The sequence below is a fragment of the Triplophysa rosa genome, linkage group LG20 (genome assembly GCF_024868665.1).
Source record: "Triplophysa rosa linkage group LG20, Trosa_1v2, whole genome shotgun sequence".
Taxonomy (NCBI): domain Eukaryota; kingdom Metazoa; phylum Chordata; class Actinopteri; order Cypriniformes; family Nemacheilidae; genus Triplophysa; species Triplophysa rosa.
The window spans coordinates 3,075,044-3,097,843 of NC_079909.1; the positions used below are offsets into that span (position 1 = coordinate 3,075,044).

A 22,800-nucleotide genomic window follows, 5' to 3' on the forward strand; every position below is an offset into this window, starting at 1 on the left:
GTCTGAGGAAAAGACTTGTAAAGTATAGTTCGAAAGGGCTGGAGAAGGAGAGGAAAAGACCTTTAATCCCTGCAGCCATTGAGAGGCAGTTAGAGAGGCCGCTGTGATCGTCCAGATGAGAGAGGTCAATAGAAATGAAAAGCACAGTCTTGAATAAATGCATTCGGCTTTTTAAGCTTAATTAAGGTTAGGAATACAGCAGTCTGTTAAAGGTTAACCGGCTGTAAAGATTCAAGTTTGCTACCACACTACTGATCTACTGACAGTTAGTTCCTGCTTCACGTCTATGCGCCATAGGTCATAAAATGATTTCGACAGAAATCATCACTAGTGTCAGGGACTCCGGGTAATCTTTGATTTATAGATGAATGTCGGTTTATGAGTCTGTAATACTGGAAAATCTACTGAAGGATTAAGGGTAAGCATTTTTCATATTCTTATTTGGCCAAAGAATGCTCATTTTGTCAGTATTTTATAACATCATAATATATATAATTATCACACATGTTGTTGTGTCTTTACAGACATGTTAAAATAAATAAATATTTGTCACAGTACAGTATCAGTAAAACGGTCTACTGATGGTAGGTAAACCATTGACCAGTAATGCATATGAAACATTCATTTCTTAATTCAAACATTTTTTTAAATATAGACTTTAATATTGAAACCATTTTTCTTGATTTTATCTGAGTTTTATTATCATATTTGTTTATTCTACATGGTCTGAGCAAATGTTTGACTTGTGTGTCAAGATCTTTGAGGTTCGTAACATGAAGCGGTCTGATCAGTAGAATACTTGTTTGTGATTGGTCAATTCCTGTCTGAATTTCTACATAACTGTGCTAGTGTCATGTCTCTCTTATTACTCCATGCTTTTTCATTTCACATAAAACAATTTTTTTTGTGTCAAATTTTATTCACTTAATTTATTTACTCATTATTTCATGTCCATTTATTCATTCATGTAGGTGTGTAATAAGTGGGATAATGTTTATTTGTCCTGTCACTCTTGCAAAACAAACAGACACTGTGATCTAAATGCAGAACTGCTTATTTAATAAAACAGTTTCCTGCAGGACTGTTGTCCAATTTAAACGGAGACTGTTAATTTGTGGACACACGCCTGTATAAATATGACTAATAATCCTTTTAATAGCTGTTAATTTAGGAAAGAGACTGATTGTTCCACCCAAATATAGCTGATTCAGAGGGCTGTTGCACGTTTTGACTGTTGTGCTGAGGAACAGGTTTAAATATAACAGACATGAATTGTTAAGGTCTTGTAGTATAGGAACTCAGAAAGATGGGTTTGGTTTCTATCTAACGCTGCTTTATGTGTCCTGAATTATCAGATATATTTTGCATGGTGCGCAAATCTACGATCTACTAAATCTACTAAACAGTATCCTCATTTTATAACATTTTTAAGGTGATTATTGTGATGTATGGAAATTGCTAAATGTCTGGTTTTGGCGAATGAATACACATTGACCATTTTCTCTTTTTAGAGCTAGTGAATCCTCCTATTTAGTGCTAATGAAAAGGCACGTGCAGGCCTAAACAAATTCTGTTAAGTTTAGAGCAAACGGCCACTAGAGGGCGTCGGAGTGTCACTAGTATTTGGATTAAATGCTGATTTCTGTTGTGGTGTCAACGGAATATAGATCAGTGTACAAAATTACAAATATACAGTCAGTCATTAGACATATTTGTTTTTTAAAAATAAATTACCAAAACACTTTCGTAATCTAAATCTATTCTTGGTTCATTTTATGATCTAATACTGTACATGCGTCACATGCAACATTTGTATGAAGATGTATGAATACTGTTTAAAATCATTTTTATTTTACTACTATAGGTACTAGTCCATCTTTATTATTATCAGTAATGATTACAATAGAAACTCAATAATTCTTACTAGTAACAATTGTTTGTTTGTTAGGTTTTAAGAAATTGTAAAAACAAATTATGTTAGAGATTTTTTTTAAACCGATGTGAATAGTGTAATAAAACACATAGTGAAGTGAAGTATTTGTTAGTGATGTTACGTTCTGAGCCGAGGCTTCGGAGCGTGTGTCGAGAAATCCTGGAAGCTTTCAGTGAAGCGCGTATCGAGGCTTGTATCGCTTTAGACCAATGACGTCATAGATGACGTCTGAAGCCTCGATTCCGCCCGAGTGGTTCAGTAAGCGGTTCGAATCTTGCCGCGACATATTGATAGCTATATAAACCAAGTACCACAAGCACATTCACTGCCCTCTGCCCAGTTAAACCCAGACACTTTCCAGGTAAGAGCATTGCGTTAACAACGCAAGGTTGTGGGTTCAAACCCAGGGGATTGCACATACCCATGTATAAATGTATAGGATAATGCAATGTAAGTCACTTTGGATAAAAGCGTCTGCCAAATGCATAAATGTAAATACAATAATTATATACCACCAGAAAATACACATTGTATTCATATAAATAGATGAGTCTATGTGGAAATTGATTTTTTTTCCTTCACCGTTATTTCTAAGCCTTAACTGGCGCAAAATACAGTGTATCACAGACCACATCAGGCACATCTGTAATGTATCTGCCTGTTTTACACTCTTTGGCCACCAGATGGTATTGTGAGCAAATGAAGCCTCGAGAAATGAACCCTTTTGTGAACCACTTGGCTGAAAAGCTTCAATGCTTCATGAGGCTTCATCTCGCCATCACTAGTATTTGTCAAGTATGGTGACCCATACCCGAAATGTGACCTCTGCATTTAACCCATCCAGAGAGTAGTGAACACAAGTGGTGAACACACGTACACTCGGAGCAATGGGCAGCTATCACTGCAGCACCCGGGGAGCAAGTAGGGGTAAGGTGCCTTGCTCAAGGGCACAAAAGCTGCATGAAATTAAACGTTACAGTGTTTATTAATAAAACTAACTAATAAATGCTAGAAAACTAGAAACAAAACGTTGTAGGTTAAGCTATGAATTCTTTTTTTGCGTGTTTGAATTTAGTTTTCGTATTTTCTTTGCTTTTCTCCCACTACACCCCTCCCTGTCCCGTGCGTTAGGGAGGGTGAAAGTCTCGCGTGAACTGGCGATCACGTACACGGAGGAGGCGCGCGCATAGTGGATCTCGAGAGCGCGCAGTAGAGGCATAGCAATCACAAGCTGCGTGTCAGTGCAGTCGACTTACAGCGGGCTGTGAGGAGAACTGGCGCGACCCCTTTGTCCATAAATATAACTTTGCAATCGCTTAAACTTTTCAAAGTTTCTTTAAAGTCGCGTTAGGGTTTTTATACTCGTCAGGTACTCGAGTAGGTCGTGTTAAATTTCTTATTTTGGCTTTGTGTGAAGTTAAAAGGCTGGGCCTTTCACGCGCTCCGGACGAGAGAAAGAGAAGCTGGTCTTTTTGCGATTAAAAGTACATAAATGCTTTTTACCAAAATGGACCTGTTGAACTACCCGTACTTGGACAAAATGAACAACAACATTGGCATTCTGTGTTACGAAGGTAAAGCGAAGCGTTTACTCTTTTCTTTACACTTTTGCTTGATTATATTCAGTGTTTATCAGAGAAAATAACGGGCGGTCGTGACGTCACTGAGACGCTACACTCACCCTGTTTTAGTTTTTTACTTTGTTACAAAATAAGTTTCATTTTATATCCATGTATTTAAACACGTGTTTTTCGTCTTTTAGTAATTCAGATACGTGCAAATACATAAACGTGCATTAGATATGAGTTTGTGTACTTCAATGTTTTTAACCAATTAAGTTGTTCTTGACTTTACAGTAGTATAGAATTGAAGAATGTGCTTTTGACTTACACATTTTTGTCTGTTGGGTTTGGTAAAGATATTTGTTTTTAAGTTTAAAGCCTATAAAAAACATGCCTTCATGCATTTGAAGCTGCTAGAGCTCTGCTGGTTGCGCATGCGCTGTGAGTGGCTCACCTCGTGAAAAATGTGTAGCATGCAGATTCCACTGGTTCAGTGCTGTAATCCACAGAGTTTACAATTCCGCCCCACTACTGTTGTTATTTGAATGCAGTTACGAAATAAACCGCACAGTCATGCTTCTAGAGGTGTTGTCACTATTTAGCATAAAGTTTAAGATCATTTTGGTAAATGATTGTGGATATTTTTGGGAAGCATGCTTCTTGTTAAAAATGTGTCTGGGTTGTTAGGGCAGTGGGGGTGATCCTGCACCAGGCTGTGCCAGCCTCCTGTTGTTGGCCATCATATGTCAAGAAACCTGACATGTAATACAGTTCTCCTCTAGGCCCCACATGCACTGCTGTGGAAGACACTCTTTTCAAACTTTTAAAAATTTGATTTATTTTTACTGCATTTGATATATAAAAGTTGGGTTTAATTTGAATTTTGTCTGTATGGTGCATCCAGTTTGTTATCTGGCAAATTATTATAACTTTGTTGGCTCTTTTTTGGACTCTTACAAAGACTTACAAAATGGACACTGACTCCATTAGCAATTATGTTTAAAGTATCAAACAAGTCGTCAAACTATGATGTCCAGAACTTGGCGAGAAACAGCGCATGTCACACCTTCCTTGCCCGCAACTCTTCCTTGTTTCCAGATAACTCCCAATCTTTCAATGGAAAAAACTCCAGCAACAACGTGTGGCCTGATGGTTGATATGACTGGCATATGTCTCCATAGGCCTCTGTTGTGACAGTCTTGTTGCTCTGAGCGGATGTTGGGCAAATCGAGTGCTGCTTGCCTTTGACCTGTTGGAATGCTCTCCTCTCTGGCAGCTGGTCACATGACCTGGTGACAGTGGATGGAAATACACAATCACAGCCATTTTTGCTCGCTGTTGCACGGCTACCACTTCAGCTATTTTTAATGTGTGCCAGAGAATTTCCTGAGCACATGGCTAATCTATTACAGCTCCTGCTAGCAGAGCATCATCCCTTAAAATAGATCACTTTCTTCATCACTTTGTCTCTGTGCTCGTGTGGACGTACAGATTACAGATACAGTTTTGCTGAACTTTGCCTTGTGTTTTATCAGGAATTAAATGAATGTATGCAGGATTTGGAAGGTCACTTATCTTTATGATCATTGTTCTTCACACCAAATTGGATTTTAGGGACTCTTACCATGTGGTAAATCTCAAAGTTAAAAACAAGGATGTCTTGTTTGTGCTATCAGGGAACTTTGCTGTTTGTTAGAAAAACTCATAAAATATGCCGAAGCCAGAACACATCCTATTGTCATTTTGATGCCTTGTGTTGGTCATGATTTGTTTTATTTCTGTATTACATGTGGTTTTGTATAATTTGTCTTGATGCTATGCCCTTTGTTTATCCATTGACAACGCTGTCTGTAGCTTTTCCAATCCACCAAGAGGATGCTAACACTTCTGTTCATCTGTCAAGCAGATATAGTTGTTAGCCAAAGCCGATCGTTTCAAATGTCAAGTAATAATTGCTATTCGGGTTTATCTCTTATAGGGTGTCATGATTAAAGCTCCCCTGACCTCTACCTGCAGAAGTTATCAAACACATTATTATAAGTGATGTTTCACATTTATCAACATGATGATTCCAGGTATCCGTCATGTTCAAAAAGAAAAGGTGATCTTTTCCTCGTTCGCTCACACAGTTTGAATTGGTGGCGTGCTGTGCGCTGCTGAGGATGTGTGTGCTAGCCATCAGGGTTTAAATTAAAGCAGACTCTGCAGTCGGGAGTTAAATGCTGACTGTCACTTCCCTTCTGAACGGGCTATAAAGGGCTGCCGGCAATGGAAAGATAAAACCCCCTGCTAAATCCATATCTGTTGAACAGTTGCTTTTGTGTCTTCAATAACCCTTTCTCTTTTAAAGAAAACCTTAGATGCTGTTTTATGAATGGGTTACGTGTTGTCTGCTAGTCAGAGAAGGTCAGATTTCAGACACTGTAAAGCAAAGAGACTCCTGTTCTGCAAACATTTGTGCTATGATCAAGGAGCTAGAGGATGATTTGACTTTGTGTGCATTTGAATCATTTTTATTCTGCTTTCACTCACCAAAATATAGTTTGTGAAAAGGTCACATGTTTTGCTTTCTAAAGCTCCCTGTGAATGTGTAAAGAAGGAAAGTGGGGTTGGCGCACATCTGTAACACAATCTCATTCTGTCTTGACGTTTGAAGTCTCTAGTAGTAGGGCCAGACTTTGATCAGTTGTGCTCGTAATGACTGTCTTTCAATAGATCAAACATTGGCTACATCCCCTCGTAACGCAGTCTTTTATGGCTCCTGCAGTTCCTCGCAAAGGTTGCTCTGAGGTTTTGCATGGTTTGAACTTCACAGAAAGCAGACACACTGAAGTGTGAAATTCAACAGGTGTGTTAAAGACGCTTCTTTCTCCCAATCTCTTGTCTTCAGGGCTTTGGCTGTGAAAGACATCTACATGTTGTTGCATGCTTTTCAAAGCTCTGCAGTGATATAGAGACATCATCATCACGGTCGAATAGAACGGTTTCTTTCACTAAATTTTGTCAGCCTTACATTACATTTTCATAACCTAAATTAAAAGTAAGAACGGGTCCAACCATTTCTTGTTCGGCTAAATCTAACCCCCTCATGAATCTAACCGTGTTTGGATATGGAGATCTGTGTTTGCTGTAACAACTTTTTTTTTAGTCTTGCCTTTTGTCCTATACCACAGTTTAGGCTTTTTATTGTGTGATCTCATCACGTTTTAATGGTCATGGCATTTAAGAAATTATATACCAGTCTTATCCCAGGGATTGTGGATGAAGAGACTTTGAACTTTCAAATTGCCTCCTGTTCTTTGTGGTTATGTTTGCAAATTTCAAATTGAGACTACAATATAGGATTGCACCACAGTGAAATTAAAGTTTGTGTTTCTTTACGTTTCAACCTGTCACACACTTCTTTGGCGCCTCTAGGCAGTAAATGACGTCTTCTGTTCGCTTGAGTTCAGATTTCAAGGACAGGATCCAGGGCTCTTGACTAACATGTGACAGAGGTGGCACTGGTGCTACCAAGTAGGCAATTAAAGAAAAAATAATATTCGCTGGGAATTATTCGAAAATCGCACCCCTCCACTGCATGCACATTTGTAGACAGCACACTTGTATAGGCTACACACACATAAACAGAGAAAGAGAGAGACCATTCATGCTTTCCATCTGTATGATGACAGACTGTTTAATTCATTAGGGAATAAGCTATCTTACATCTCAAGCCATATAGTATTTTTAGGATGACGCGCTGAAACTTATTAATATAATAAACATAACCAAATGACAGACCATATTACGAACAGTCTGAATGATGGCACTTACAGTATCAGCTGATCTGAAGCATATCTTTAGCGATCATTCTAGTGATGAGTGCCGATGTTTGCTCTGCCCATCTAGCATTCAACTTGGTTGATCTGATCATGAAACTAGCTGATTGCCTCTGACCTGTGGATGCTTCGCCCTCAAACGAATGCTCAGACCTATGATAAGCAATCTTCGCATTGCAGAGTTTGCACTGCAAGAGACTTGTGTTGACAGCTTTTAGGTGCGTTATTAGCAGCGCCACCCTCTGGTTACATGAACGTGTCAACACGGAAAACACGGGGATTTTTTTGTTGTTCTTTATTTTTAGACAACAATCGCACACATGTTCGATGTTCTATAATTAAATCAACTAATCGAATATTCAAAAATCATGACTTATCCCTACTACCAAGTTATACAGTTGGTGGCACAAGCCCTGAATTTGGTAGCGCCAGAGTCGTGGGGTGAGGCACGAAAAAAACACTAAAACTACGTTCAAATATTTATTACATTAATAAATCAATTACAAATTAATAAAAATCATTGTTTGATTTAAAGGGGTCATATGACACGGCTAAAACTAATATTATTATTTGTTTTAGATGTAATGCAATGTGTATACACGATTTAAGGTTCAAAACGCTGTATTTTCCACATACCGTGCATGTTTGTATCTCCTCTTAGCCCCGCCTCTCTGAAACGCGCTGATTTTTTACAAAGCTCATCGCTCTGAAAAGCGAGGTGTGCTATGATTGGTCAGTTAACCAGTGCGTAGTGATTGGTCGAATACTGCAAGGGTTTCTTAACGGAAATGTAACGCCTCTTACCATATTCGGAACATCATGTTTCCACGCAATTGTACTGACAGGTGATAAAATGTCATTGGTACTTGAAGATGATCAAGCCGATACATCAACTTTGCCAGCGCAACTTGAGCAGGATGTAAAGGATTGGTAAGGTTTTATTAAAACAATATGATGTTAAATAGTTAAAAACTATAGCTAACTGTTTTACCTTTTATATACGACGTTATAAAGACTATAAACAAACAACCATATACATCATACAGAGTTTGTGTGAGATAGAAACAAGCTCGCATTACAGCAGGGAATGGTATAAATAACGCGAGTGCTTTGGCCCTTCTTGATCAACCAGTGTTACGCCACGTCTCGTCGCGACTCAACAAAGACAATAAACCCAAAATAAATACTAAATATAAAAAGACATTATAAACACGATAATTGTTGCCTCTAGCGGGAACATTATTACTGATTATTAGGACTTATGTTGTCTTTTTTCACGCTGCGCGCGTGTCTGCATTTGCAGATCACAAACACACGACAAACTCAACTCGCGTTAGTCCGTAACAAAGTCTTTTACAATAAAAATATACTTACAGGTTGCGAATCTGAAGCGCCAGTGAAGTTTTAATGGTTGGAATGGCCCCACTTTTTAACCAAAGCTTTCGTGCATAGCCGGCCTTGATCTCTCCCAGGTTCATGAAGCAATCATCTGCGAAATGTGCTGCACAAACTTGAACATTCGGATTGTACTTTTCTGGAACAGTGTTGTAAATAAAATGTAACCATTCGTTTGTAGTTGTCTCATCTTTTGGAAGGGCAAACAAAGAGGCTTTCTTTTCACAACGAAACACACAGCGTCTCCATGACATGGCTGCGGCGTTGACGATACAATGAGATTTACAAGTACGCCCACCTTACTTGCGTTTAGATTTTGCCAGTCTTAGTCAACACATGTTACGAAGTGATGTACATTTGTCGGGGTGTGGTTACACGAGGCGTTTCAGGCAGGTCTGGGTTCGCATTCGCTTTTAGATAGAATGCATCTTTTGTTCCGACACTTTAATTTTAGCAATTTTACGTGTCTGTCTAATACATGCATGGGCAACTTATAACACACCAAAGACACAGAAAAACACGTATTTCCACCATATGACCCCTTTAATGAATTTTATTGCTAACAGATACTTTCTTTCAACACTTTACCTTATTTAAAGCACATCTTTAACAACTAAATTATTGGATGCTGCTTTCTTTATTTGTTGTGAATGACTCGTATAAGAGAACACAATTCCTTTAATATCAGTGAGTGTTTTTGGGCCCGTCCAGAGATCTTTAGTATGCTGCTGCCCCTTTAAGAGTAAGTACGGATCTAATATACTGTAACACACGTGCGTTTACACTCACAAATAAAAAGTATTTAACGTTATGTCTAACATTACTGCTTTGCAGTATTGTTAGAGAGATTTACAGTAGTTTAGTGCTTAAATGGGTCATTTAAGACCATTCAAGACCATTTCCATGTTTAAGTACTATAATCGGGTCTCTGGTGCATCTACCAACTCAGAAAACGTGAAAAATGACGACCCAGTAAGTTTGTTTATGTAAGCCTATCTCTGCAAGCCTGTGAGAATGAGCCGATCAGATTTCGCTCCCCTTCTGACGTAGGTAGCAGTTATTTATAATGTTAGCGCCCCTTTTTCTGAACGTGTCCACCCATGGCGCTGCCGCTTGGCAAAAGTAAGCAAAGCATGCTAACTGTTGTGTTGTTGGCTGCACAGAACAACACATAACACTGTTCCCAGCCTCACAGGAGACAAGAGAGCAATGGATTTAATTTATTTTCAATGGAAATCCTCCAGACTGAATGAGGCAAAGCTGCAGATAAAAACTTTGTAAGTACCGGTATTTTTTAAGTAAGACCTCAGGGACCTGTGGCAACTTAAAAGTAGGTAAATGTCACTGTGAAATGTTTGTTCGTTCACTCATAGAAAGCCATGTATGGCTTGTAAACGCGCGACGGAATTGTCCTGTGTTAGTGTGTAACGTTACTTTCACTTAGAGAAACGCGATACGTTTGACTTGAGTACCTTCACTTACAGAAAGCAGTGTGTATGGTTTGTAAATACGCGACCAGTTTGTCATGTGTACTTTCGCTTATAGAAAACATGATGCCTTTTTTAGGAGTCTGTTCGCTTATAGAAATCAATGTGTCATTCGCTTTGTGACCCTTCCTTTGATGTTTGTTGTTGGTAGCACAGGCTCGCAGCCCTGGCTGCGAATTCTGCTAAAAAGGTGGCAGAGACTAACAGCTCATGTGCACTTAGAGACACACACCAAAACAGCGCGTTTCTCCTCACATGCAAAACTGGGCATCTAGAGCATGGTATAATAAAAGATCTGTGGTGTATTTTGAGTTGAAACTTCTGAAACCTGACAGAGAAGCAGATTTCAGAACCTTTCCAGGTTTTTCATGGTAATAAAGTATATTTATAGTGATGATGTTTGACCAGTGTTGCTTTTTCAAATGAATGTTATAAACGACTCAATCTCGTAGTGATTTTAGATCAAGCAGTACTTCCTACTGATCAAAGAGCCGTAGTTCACGGAAGAGCTGCATAAAACACAGAATCGATTTAGACATGTATAATTAATTTGAATTCCGCTATATATCGCCCAGCCCTAGTTGCAAGAGTGAGCACTTCACTCTGACGGTCATTCTGCTTCATCATAGCATTAAATGCACCTCTCACCGCACATTACATCTTTGTGGGGAGGCACTGATAGATAAGCGAATGGATGCAGAAGGGGAGACGAAACGGAGTGACTCAATGCGCCACATACACAATATAACATTTCCGTGCGTTAAGTTTATAATGTGCAAAAACTATATATATATATATATATATATAGATAGATAGATAGATAGATAGATAGATAGATAGATAGATAGATAGATAGATAGATAGATAGATAGATAGATAGATAGATCATCAGTCTGGCAGTCGCACGGGTGCGACCATTAAGAAAAACTGGTCGCACAGGCAGGAATTATAGGTTGCAGTCTAGAGCCCTTGGATCTGACTTCATGACTACAAAATACTATACTATACTTCTACTACAATATATAAGTGCATGTTTATGAAGACCATAGAAGAAAAAAATAAGGGAGCACATTTAAACTAGACATCTGCCCGGTTAACCGAAAATATATATCTTGTGAGTGAAGTACGGTAAAATGCTGCTGCATCTGAAAGCCAGAGGGCGCTCTCGTGCAGAAACTCCAAATACACACTGCAGAAGAAAACCATAACACCCGTAGTTCTAGGAAATGCCTAAGGACATGTTTTTATCACCGATCCTCAAGCCTCCTCAGGTATTTTCATGATAATAAAGTAGATTTATAATGATCATGTTTGACAGGTGTTGCTTTTTTAAATGCACGTTATAAGCGACTCAAACTCGCACTGCTTTTAGATCGAGCAGCATTTCCTACTAATCCCAGAGCCGTGCTTCAAGGACAAGTTATGCATCAATAAAATAATCGATACCTTGCATTATCGCAGCCAACTCGGTTTCAGCAGGATTTAGTGGTAACCGAAGTTAACCGGTCACATGTCTAATTTAAACTGCTGTACCATTTCTCTGAATTATATATTTCTTTAAAATTGTGTTATTTCAGTAGGTATGAGCGATATGGCCCTAAGACTCTATCACGGTAATTTCTGGTATTTGTTGCGATAACGATACAAATGACGATATAACTTTACACCATCCACCGCTGTTTTTTGCTACAAGTGATAGTAGCTGCATGTAGTCGAGAGCCTCAGTAAACAAACATTAATCAAAAAGTAAAACTTACCCCAAATCAAACAAGCTCCTAAAATATACCTACAGTATTTTTGTAAATATAAAATATAATGGTGACATTCGACTTTAAAAGGTTGTAGTAAAGAAAATTAAATGAACTAAAACTCAATAAACACATCATGTCATACCTAAACTGTATATAGCCTATTGTTGGGTCGAATCGCATCACGCTGTCAATCACTCTCTCTTGAACTGTGTGAACCTTCTCTTCTCACAGCAACATATATTGAATCTGTCTATGACTCGCGCTACAGAAAGAGAACAGAAAAATGCGGATAAAAGAAATCTAATTAAATAATCTACGCTTTCATACACTCATAAACATATTTAAAATAACGTAATACAAATTCGCATTTGTACTGTATGTAAACAGGCAGCAGTGCTGTGCGTGCTGTGTCGCTATGAAAGCACATGTGTGCGCAAGCTGTGCATGGGACGCTCCGTTCATCCTGTACATAACAGGCAAGAAATCGTATTAAACAATTTGCGCATGTGCGCATAACATCTAACAAATGTTTAAATAAATACTTTAAGCCAAACTAAATGTTGTGGTGTAACGTATTATGACTATCAACGAATACTAAACAAACAAATTAAATAAAACGAAAGTGAAACTAAACATTAACTCGGATGCAACTACAGTGCCAACCTAAACGAGATTTAGAGCTCCTCGTTTAGTGCAAACTCTTTCTCAGCTTCACATCCGCCCTCCGCTATACCCGTTTTCGCTTCACATATGAGCTGTGAATGGGTCTCACAAAGAAATATGTCATCAACTAGTATTTATCGTTTATATCGCGGGAAGACTAATTCCTATCGTGTGGATAATTTCTACCGGAATATCGCAAACGATATAATATCGTCCATTCCTTTATTTCAGTAAAGTTTCAATATTAAATAAACTGCAGTAAATGAGCTTCACATGATCTGTCATTAGTTTGAAGTCGGGCATACTGAAGATGTGTTCTGTGAAGTCTGGTTTGTGTGCTTTTCTATGTTGCACAACTTTCATTTAAAGAAGCATTGTGGACATTTTATTAGCATCTAGTGGCGAGGTTGCAAATTGCAACCAATGGCTCATTCCACCTCTCCCTTTCGAAGCACTACGGTGGCTGCACAGAACTACGATGTCGTAGCATTTTCGCTTTGCTGAAGGAAATAACGTATCTTAGGAAAGACGTTCTGTAGAGCAGTTTGTCCGTTTAGGGCTACTGTAGAAACAACATGGTGAATTCCATGCAAGGGGACCTGCGGTTTATGTAGATAGAAATAGCTCATTCAAAGGAAATAAAAACATAACGCTTCATTATGTCTTTACACACCTCTGAACACATAGTTATGTATATTACATTGCATTTCTGTCAGTAGATCCTCCAAAAAACTACACACTGGACTAGGGCTGTGCCGATAAACGATATCATATCGAATCGCGATAAAATGTATTTCAAAAACGATGATAAGCTATTGGCATTTTGACTCGATATGGATTAATCTTACAGTCTAACAGAAAGCAGAAATAAACGCAACAACGCGTCAGCGTGCAGCTTTTATCATGCGCGTCAAACTACAAAGTCCATTTCATACTGCACTTGGCAAAGAAAACTCGACATGAGGAGGAAAACATTACTGGAAGCGGAAACGAAAGTGAAACTAACCTCGAGTTGTCATCACGCGGTTTATCAAGTGTCTTATTTTTTTTCGCAATCGCCGGTTAAACAAAACAAACTTGAGGCGCAATTGCAAGCGAGTTACTTCGAAACTCAAGCACAAACGTTTTTATATCCATCGTTATCATATCTGCTAACATGAGCTGGTGCATATGAAACAAACCAGCGCTGCCCTGTACAGATTAGAGATGTAATGAAGTGAGTTTGTGTACACAATAAAATATTGACCCTTGTATGTAAGATGCTTGCATGATTAAAGAAATGTACTACAGTTTATGTGAGATGTCTTTTTGAAAGACTAAGGTTCACTGAATGCATTGAATGAATCCCACTACTCGAGCAAGACATTATTGCAGCGTTATGTATGTGCTCAGGTGCTGAGCCAATAGCGTTCGAATGTACACAGTAACGAAGCCCTTTCATTGGTTGAATGTACTGAATGAACACTCCCTTTACTTAACGAGTCAATTGAGTCAAAATGAGACTGAATGAACTGGTACATGTTGTTTATGGCCTAATATCCTCTGTGTTGCAACAGTGCATTAATTTAATTTAATTTTAACTGGATAAAGGTTAACTTTTGTTAATAAACTGTATTTAAAATAGATTCTTTTAATACAGTTTTTAAATTAAATATATATCGAAATAAATATCGTTATCGATCAATATAGAAAAAAACTATCGAGTTTACTTTTTTGCCATATCGCCCAGCCCTACACTGGACCTTTAAAGTTGCACATAACCAGCACATTTTAAAACTCTTGTTATAGTAGAGTAATTATCATTGGGTGGTCCGATACTGTCTCAGACAAGTCGATATATGGCTTAGTTTATAAAAAATAACTCTTAGTCAATACAGTTTGGATTAGCTCCTCCTTGTTTTTTTCTTTGTAAGGGGTGAAATTTGTGCTGATTTTCCCCTAAAAGTGTAAACGCTGTGGCTTTGTGGTGCTATGAAAACATTGCGTTTGTTTTAGCATTCCAACCAGCATAACAACTTTTTCAGAAAAGCTATTTGAAAATCAGCTTTTTTTGAGATCTGTTTGCTTGGAAAGACACAATTCAGCATTAAACACTTGGCGTGTGTTAAAGGACTAATAAAAGAAGTAATAAATTAATAGACAGTATCTTTACAATAGCCTGTATCTGACTGGCAATTGAAGTGTCTTTCAGAAGACAAACAGAGATAAGCTATCATGTGTCAGGGACTGTGTGGACATTTACTGCAGGCTTGTCTGAAGCAGCACAGCCTTTTCTCTATTAGCAGCCCCTGCCAAAAACACTGATGTCATCACCGTTGCCATGGAGCACGGACATACGAGCCGAAACACGACAGTCAGGAAAATAGGCCGCTTGTTTTGGGAAGTACCTCACAAGCTCGTATATCCAAGCAGTATCATTTGTTCACTTGATACGGAAGTCAAGCGAATGTTTTGTGTGAATGTATGCATGATTTATTAAGAAGGGTTTAGTGTAGGAGCGGACACCTGGTGTGGCTGTCTTTTTTTTACTATTTCCATTTATCATTTTACCCTGTAAATAACTACTCGAGCAGAGTGCAGTGACATACAGGTCTGGTTGAATAAATGGATGTTATAAAAATAAAGTTTCTCAGGCTTAGTTAACCTCATCCCAAGTGGAAAGTCCCGTTGGCGAGAGCATGCCAGTTGTAATTTTCCGGCTTCACTCCTACACACAGTGCCTGTAAATGTACTAAGGACTGGAGAAATCTGTATTATTGCACCAGCGCAATTAACGTGGCACGAAATCCTGAGTGTGACGAGAGATGTTTCAGTCTGTATTAACAAGAATCGCACATTTGACATTTTTACAATGTACTGCATTAGTCACTTTGCTTTGACATGTATGTCCAATACTACTCCAGCATGCTCAATAAAGAAAGGACATGAAATGGAGGATTATTGAGTGAATTGACTCTACTCTGGTAATTCTGCTTTTTTGTGCTGAAGAAGCATCTCATCTGATGATCTACAAACCAACATCAAAGGTTTTGCCAAGTACGTTGACTGAGCTTCTTTGATGTGTAATATAATGTACTGATCAAGTGATATGCTGCATGAGATAGTGGTATCAGCCATAACAATTTTGCAGGGAATTTAGCCTAAGAATTGGCCTAGACAAAATATATTTGTCATTGGTGAAATAGACCTGTTCAGTAAATGATGTTGTAGATAAATATCATCTCTTCAAACACATGCACATGCTATGAATGTACCTTCATATAGTTTTATGTAGTCGAATCTCTCTCGTGTCTTGTGTAGGTGAAGCTGCTCTAAGAGGCGAGTCCAGAATGCAGGCCATGTCACTGTCCTCTGCAGTCAGCAGTCACAGGACGGGCCCTCCTCCCATCAGCCCCAGCAAGAGGAAACACAACGGGGACCAAGCAGACGACGACATCGACTGCAACAGCGAGCATGTGGCCAAGATGAGCCGGCTGTTTGCCGTACAGTTGTAAGTGGAACCAATTAATATCCCATCTCTTTATAGGCACATCTGACATGCTGACAGGCATTCACAGCTTGTGTCTTTTTCACCAGAGTGGAAATCTGAAAGCTGTAGCACGCTTTCCGCAAATATGCAAGCCACTTTAGTCACACATTTGCTGATCTGGTTGGCAGTTGTTTAAAAAAAACAAGCACTTACTCGGTTGAAACAAGGCCCATACAGGCAGAAGTTCTGCTATGTGCTGAAGACCATGGCCTGGGATTCTTGTCATTCCAGCCCTCAGAGTCGAGCACATGGGCTGTTTGTAATGCCTGGCCGTGCCCTCGTGGCAGAGCTGTGGATCATTCCTCAGATACCAGCCCTGTTTGGAAGAGCCGTGTTCAGACACTGGACACAAGACGTGCTATTCAGCAGTGAATAAGCCACACTGGTGCTAGGCAGAACAGCTGAGGCTCATTTAAAACCACTTACATTTGTCCAGCAAATCAAGACCCAACAACAGTTTGATATCGAAACATGACAATATTCATTTGATTTGAGCAGGTTTGAATAGATTACAGTCTTCATTCTGCACTTCACAGGATATTCTGCTGTTGTTTTTCCTTTGTAAAGTAGGCAATAAAATAGATTTGATTGTGTATGATAGTACACATAGAATCGCAAGTAAGACTGAGTAGATTGGATCCGTATGTTTGGTTTAAAATTGGCTGTCTCATCTCTCTCATCTTATGTGTGAACACACACAAAAGTAGCACTGCACGTTTCAGATGGGTCGTGTATTCAGCACTTATCATATCTCTGTGATTTTCATCGGGATCGAGGTGAATGAAGGGCTCTCGATTGTTTTCATTGGGAGTATTTTGGTTGACACCAGACACCACGGGCCGAGGCAACGGTGAAGCTAGCTCAGGTTTCCATGATGGTGTTTTGCTCTGGAAGGACGAACCCTGTCGCTCAGGGAATGAACCAGTGGGGGTTGGGAAATCCAGTCTTCCTGTCTCTCTTCTCACCATAATCTTTTGTCCCGTGCTGGAAAAAGTTATTTTAAGCATTTCTGGCCCTTTGCTGCTTTTTTTGTAACTGTAAATGTTTCATTTGTTTGCTTTGATTCCTTTTGTTAAGATTTTCTCCACTTATTCATTTGGTGGTTTCCGTGTTTTCTGAAATAAATGGTTTAAATCAAAGATAAGCACATAAGACTTAGTCGGCGGCAGCGAGAGAGCTCAGTACGAGCTCTCACAGGGTTAATAAAACTGGAAACTCAAGAGACGTATTGTTGTCGAGTGGGCTTCGTGTCAGGGTGGGGGCCATTTTCTCGCTTTCACCAGCACCATGAAAACAAAGGGCCTCTTATCCGGTCAGCCCACTGTGTTCTGGAAGCTTGCTCGGGCCTGTCCCACTGGAGACGCCCCACTGCAGGAAAAGTCACACGATTCCTGCCCTGGTCCCTGTCGACGTGTACAACAAAATAAGAGTCCTTCACACACGAGTCTATATAGATAATGGCAAAACAAATCCACGCTACTTGATTGTTACAGGCTTAGTTATTAGACTTAACTCTGCGTAATACTGAGGGCTTTGGTTTACTGTGTGTTACTGTAAGTAGTAAGTAAAGAAAGCCAGCTTTTTTCAGAGGTTCTCCTGGAGTTGGGAATAATCCATGTCAGCCTCTGTGTTCCTGCTGGGAACTTGTAGACTTTCTCTTTCTCATGCATCCATATCCAGCCAAATGGAGAGTCAGGAGAAAGCAGTGCCAGCATGGTTAGGGTTTATGAAATCATGTTTTTCTGCTAACTTTTATACGTAAACAAACTCACAACAGCCACACAACTAACCTTGATGTGCTTCTTAGTGTTTTGGTCATAATTTGTCAACGCAGTCGAGTCTTAAAAGTTAACCAAACTTTTTAATCTGATTAGACATGCTGTGGGATGGGTCCAGACTCTGAGACCATTTACCTTTTTGGCTGCTCGTGTTAAAACCTGAGCCAAAGTAATTCATGCGCAAAAATGTTTGAGTTACAACTCACGACTAGCCATATTTTAACATTCAAGAGATTAAATTAATGGATATAAAAAGAAATGCAAATTAAATGCTGGTCTTAAAATGTTAAAGGGATATTTCACAGGCAAAACAAAATTTCCCCATGCTTTACTCACCCTCAAGGCATCCTTACTGATTAAGACTTTCTTCTTAAGAATAATAAAACCATGTATCATTTCACGGCTGGGCGTGAACCAGAGGCTTGTTTTTCCGGCAAATGACGGCGACGACATCCTATTGGAACAAAACAAAAAATGCCGCGTTCGTCACCGGAACTTAGCCTGCATTTGCCGGAAGAACAAGCCTCTGGTTCTCGCGCAGCCGAGGGATAACGGAAGCTAGACATCAACGTTAATAGCATTGTCAATATGGATATTTCTCTTAAACAAATGCATCAATTGGCTTCAGAAGACCTTTGTTAAGACCACGGATCCGTGTCGAACATTTCTTTGATCGATGGATAGTGCATTCAAAAAGTCAATGCCCATTCTACCGCTTGGAAGTAAAATGAAACGTGGAAACTTCGAGTGCGTTATTTTTCAAGAGGAAAGTCATAATCAGTCAGAATGCCTTGAGGGTGAGTAAAACATGGGGAAATTTTGTTTTGCCTGTGAAATATCCCTTTAACTTTGTCTAATTATTAACAGTGAGCATGAATGTTTTTTTCTTGCAGTTAATAGTCAACGGTGTGTATGGGGCAACTTAATCGCATAAAGTATGACTTTCAAGCAACTGCTTGTATCCCGTGGTCCTGCCTTCCTCGCCATGATTTCTCCCAGATGTTTCCTGTATCTTTGTGGGCAAGGTTCCAGTGACTTAAAGGAGAATTGCTGCCAAGATTTGCGGTAGCATCGTGAGGTTTTACCGCACGGCCATGAAACAATTATGAGAAAAGGTCCCTAGTTTTATTGGCCTGCATGTGTGATTAAAGCGAGTCTAGCAGAGTTACACATCACTTCTATAAAGTTGAAAGCAGACTGGCTACCACACTCATCCAAGATATTCCAGCTATTGCACATGGATTTTTTTTCATTTTAGGCTGTGAGACAGAGTCATAAAAAAGCCTGGATTGTAAAGGATATATTAAATGGGCTATGGTGAAGATTTATGTTTATAGTAGCAGGATTGCTTTATTGTTTTGCAGTGTGGTCTTGCTTTGATTCTGAATATTAATAGATTGCTGTGTGTTGCTAGTTTAAGATCCCACAGTTCATTCCACTAATTGTATGCTTTACAAAACCCAAAACCTTGGAAAGGCAGGCAGACTGCATCTATTCATGGGTCAGAGGCCTTAATGCGAGCCCTTCCAATATATTACCATTTGAAAGTCAATTTCTGCCAAGTTTGATGTAAACACTGAGCTCAGTGCCATAAAACGTGTCAGCCTGAGGCTTTATGGGAAACTACATAAACACACATGCTTTTAACAATTATTAATGCACTGTTTGTTGTATTCTCAGCATCGCTACAGGGGTGCTATAATGAGCGTTAGTGTAACGTTAACCGGGTTTTTTATGTTAACTACTTATGTTTAATGCTACTTCTAACTGAATATCTTTCTGATTCTCTTAGTTAAACTAGAATAACACATCTGGTTAATAGCACAGACATTTGAGAGAGCATTTACAATGGGCCCTTGTATTGGCCAAGCGGTTTTTTTGCCTCACTTGGGTAGAGCTGTGTGGGGGGACCTGGGCCCTTTCTAATTGAGAAGATTGTGTTTCACCAACATCCATGCCAAGGTTGTGAAGGCCCGAGGCTGGGTTATGGGAGGATATTACTGGGTTGTGTTCATTCACGTTCCGCTAGGAGTTCATCAAAACACACGAGCGTTTCATGTGAAACTGATTCAGATTTCTCAGAACCTTGTGTTTGGTATCCAACAACTGCAGAATTACTCGATTTTTTTTAATAACCCAAAATGAATGAAAAAGTGCTTTCCGCCTAGAGCAAGCATCTTGTAAGCACTCCTGGAATGATGCCAGAGCGTTTAGCTCACATCAGACATGAAGAGAAGAGAAAGAGCCTTTATGCTGTTTGTTTTCAAAGGATCTTTGATGAAAAGACTTTCGTCAGTTTCCTCTAAAATCTGAAACTTCATCTGATGTTGATAATGTGATGCGATTGCTATATTCCAGAAAGCTTAATTTCCTTAAATGCTATGGTATAAGGATGGTACCAGTAATTGTATATGTACCCTGATATGATTTGAGGGGATGCACTGAAATCTGACAAAAAAATTAAACATTTTGATCCATACAGTATAAATTCACATAATGATTTAAGTCAGTAAAAATAAATTTTCTATACAGTGCATGTTTATAAGTAGACAAGTTTATCTTAGGGTTGTGAGTTTTCTGTTTTCTCACTATGGCTTTCAGTTTGTTATTGTCAAAGTTAACTAGCAGATGCTTTGGTTGCTTAGTTACAGAGTATTTTAAGTATCACAGCACTCACAGCTGAGTCTCAACAAAATCTGTGCCCTAGTCTCAAAGCAGCGCTGCCATCCGAAAATTTCATCGGCAGCGTGAGATCTGGGTGATGCACTTGATTCTGTCCAGAGATGGACCACGATCACCCAGTTGAGGTTGGGTTACAAATATCTCTGGCTGTTTCCGCGCTGTTGTTGGTCTCTCCTGTGTGCCCATTGAATGGTATTAGGTTCTCTTCCTGTGAAGCACAGTTGAAGTCTTTTGAATGGTGCACTTGGCCCCTCTCTGGGCCTCCGCTCTGCTGGCAACGGGAGACCGATCGTTCCGGAAGGGTGGAATAACGCTTCTGGGCTTTGCTGCATGTGTGTCTATTCTTTCAGGGGGAGAAGAAAAACAGGAAAGGAGGTTTGATTGTTGGGATCGGGCCTTTTGTACGAAGCGATTTGAGCTGAGGGAAGTAACTAGGAAGACCGCTTTGATGGAATGGAACAAGTCTTTCTTCAGAGAAAGTAGATAAAGGAATGGTTGAACGTAAGTAATGTTGACTCCTCCGTATCAAGTCACGGTGACTTCTTGAGGGAGTTCCAGAGCTCTTGCCAGGCCCTGCTTAATGCAGCATTAACAGCTCTCGTCTGTTTGTGTCGCTCGACATGGGCCCCAGTACAGTCCTTTCTTTGTTTCTTTTGCAGAGGCAAGCCTGCCAACGGGGACTACCGCAAGGACCCCCGGGATCGCAGCCGCAGTCCCATCATTGCCGCCCCCACCATGAGCCTCGTCGGTGGTCAGATTTACGCCCACATGCCCAGCCTGGCCATAGACCAGCCTCTCGCACTGACCAAAAACACAGACACAAGCCGCACCGTCACCATCTCCCCAACCGTCAGCCCTGTTGAGCGCCAGCAGGTAACCTTCCACAGCACGACACAACTGTTTACCGCTTCACTACACAATAGTGTTTCTCACACTTGGAATGGTTAACCCCCAGGGTCATTCTTGAAATTTAATCTTGGGTCTTCGTGTTTCATACCGTTCATACCTTACCATGAATTAATTACGAGTACTGGGCTAGCTATTCAGGTTCCATGAAAGTAACAAAGCAAACATGCTTTCTACAGATTTACGGAATATTCTACCTGTTTTAAAATATGTTTAGAAATTATACTTTGGGTTTATATCTTTCTACTCATTTTAGAATCAAAGCTCAAATTTATTTTGTATGTATCAAAGCTGTCCGTCTCTTTCTGGGCCTCTTGAGTATTTTAAAGTACTGAAGACACATATAGATGATTGGGTTTTGTTCTTCGTGCCTGAAATATTATGGTTTGCTTTGTGTTTAATGTGCAGAATCGTCCCTCTGTGATCACTTGTGCCCCAGCGAACAATCGTAACTGCAACCTCTCCCACTGCACCGTGTCTCACAACGGCTGCTCACCCAGCCTGACTTCAAACTACCGCAGATCCTCCAACTGTAAGTAGAAGCAAACATCAGCGTAGATCAAACCTCTGGCACTTTTCATAAATAGGTTTTTTTAAAGACTGGAATTCAAATGATTCATGCCTTTTTTACTTGTATGTACTTGTTTTTCTACCAAAATCATTTCAAACATTTAGCAACTTCATGTCAAATACATGGAAATAACAACTCCATTAACGTTGATGTTTAGCTTCCGTTATCCCTCGGGTAGTGCGCCTGAACCTGAGGCTTGTTTTAATATCGCTTTAAGGCCCTGTCCACACTAGGGCTGCAACAACTAATCGATAAAATCGATAATAATCGACAATGAAATTCGTTGTCAACGAATTTCATTATCGATTAGTTGGTCTGTGACGTCACTTGCGAGCTGCGCCGTTATAAATCAAGCGCATCTTCTTCCCTTTTAAAATTACCGTTTTAGATGTGTTTCTCCGTGCAGCATGAGCTGCGCAGTTTTAAAGTCAGACGTGTCTCTCCGTGGATGCGTCTCTTCGTGCTGCACGAGGTGCGCAGTTTTAAAGTCACACGTGTCTCTCAGTGCAGCGCGAGGTGCGCAGTTTTAAAGTCAGATGTGGTTCTCCGTAGGGCTGCAGCTATCGATTCTTTTACTAATCGAGTATTCTACAGATTTTTCCATCGATTAATCGGGTATTCGGATAATAAGTACTTTTTCTTTATTAAAAAGCAATACTAAATATACAAGAGAAAATAAGACAGGTCTCTTAAAATGAGTAAAACAACTAATTTGTTTCCTT

At 39.6% G+C, this 22,800-nt stretch overlaps 1 protein-coding gene across 3 annotated transcripts in view; it reads left to right on the plus strand.

Annotated features, from left to right (window-relative positions):
• vgll4b (vestigial-like family member 4b) overlaps positions 1-22,800 on the plus strand; it is a 48,632-nt gene that overhangs the window by 20,271 nt on the left and 5,561 nt on the right. The window contains exons 1-5 of one of the 3 annotated variants that reach the window (XM_057362484.1): positions 3,140-3,507; positions 15,601-15,648; positions 15,913-16,102; positions 21,261-21,474; positions 21,916-22,039. In XM_057362484.1, coding sequence (XP_057218467.1) covers positions 3,426-3,507; positions 15,601-15,648; positions 15,913-16,102; positions 21,261-21,474; positions 21,916-22,039 — 658 coding nt within the window. In that variant the 5' untranslated portion in view covers positions 3,140-3,425. Of the gene's footprint in view, positions 1-3,139; positions 3,508-15,600; positions 15,649-15,912; positions 16,103-21,260; positions 21,475-21,915; positions 22,040-22,800 lie in introns of those variants that run through there. The other 2 variants (XM_057362485.1, XM_057362487.1) reach the window with 2 other exon arrangements.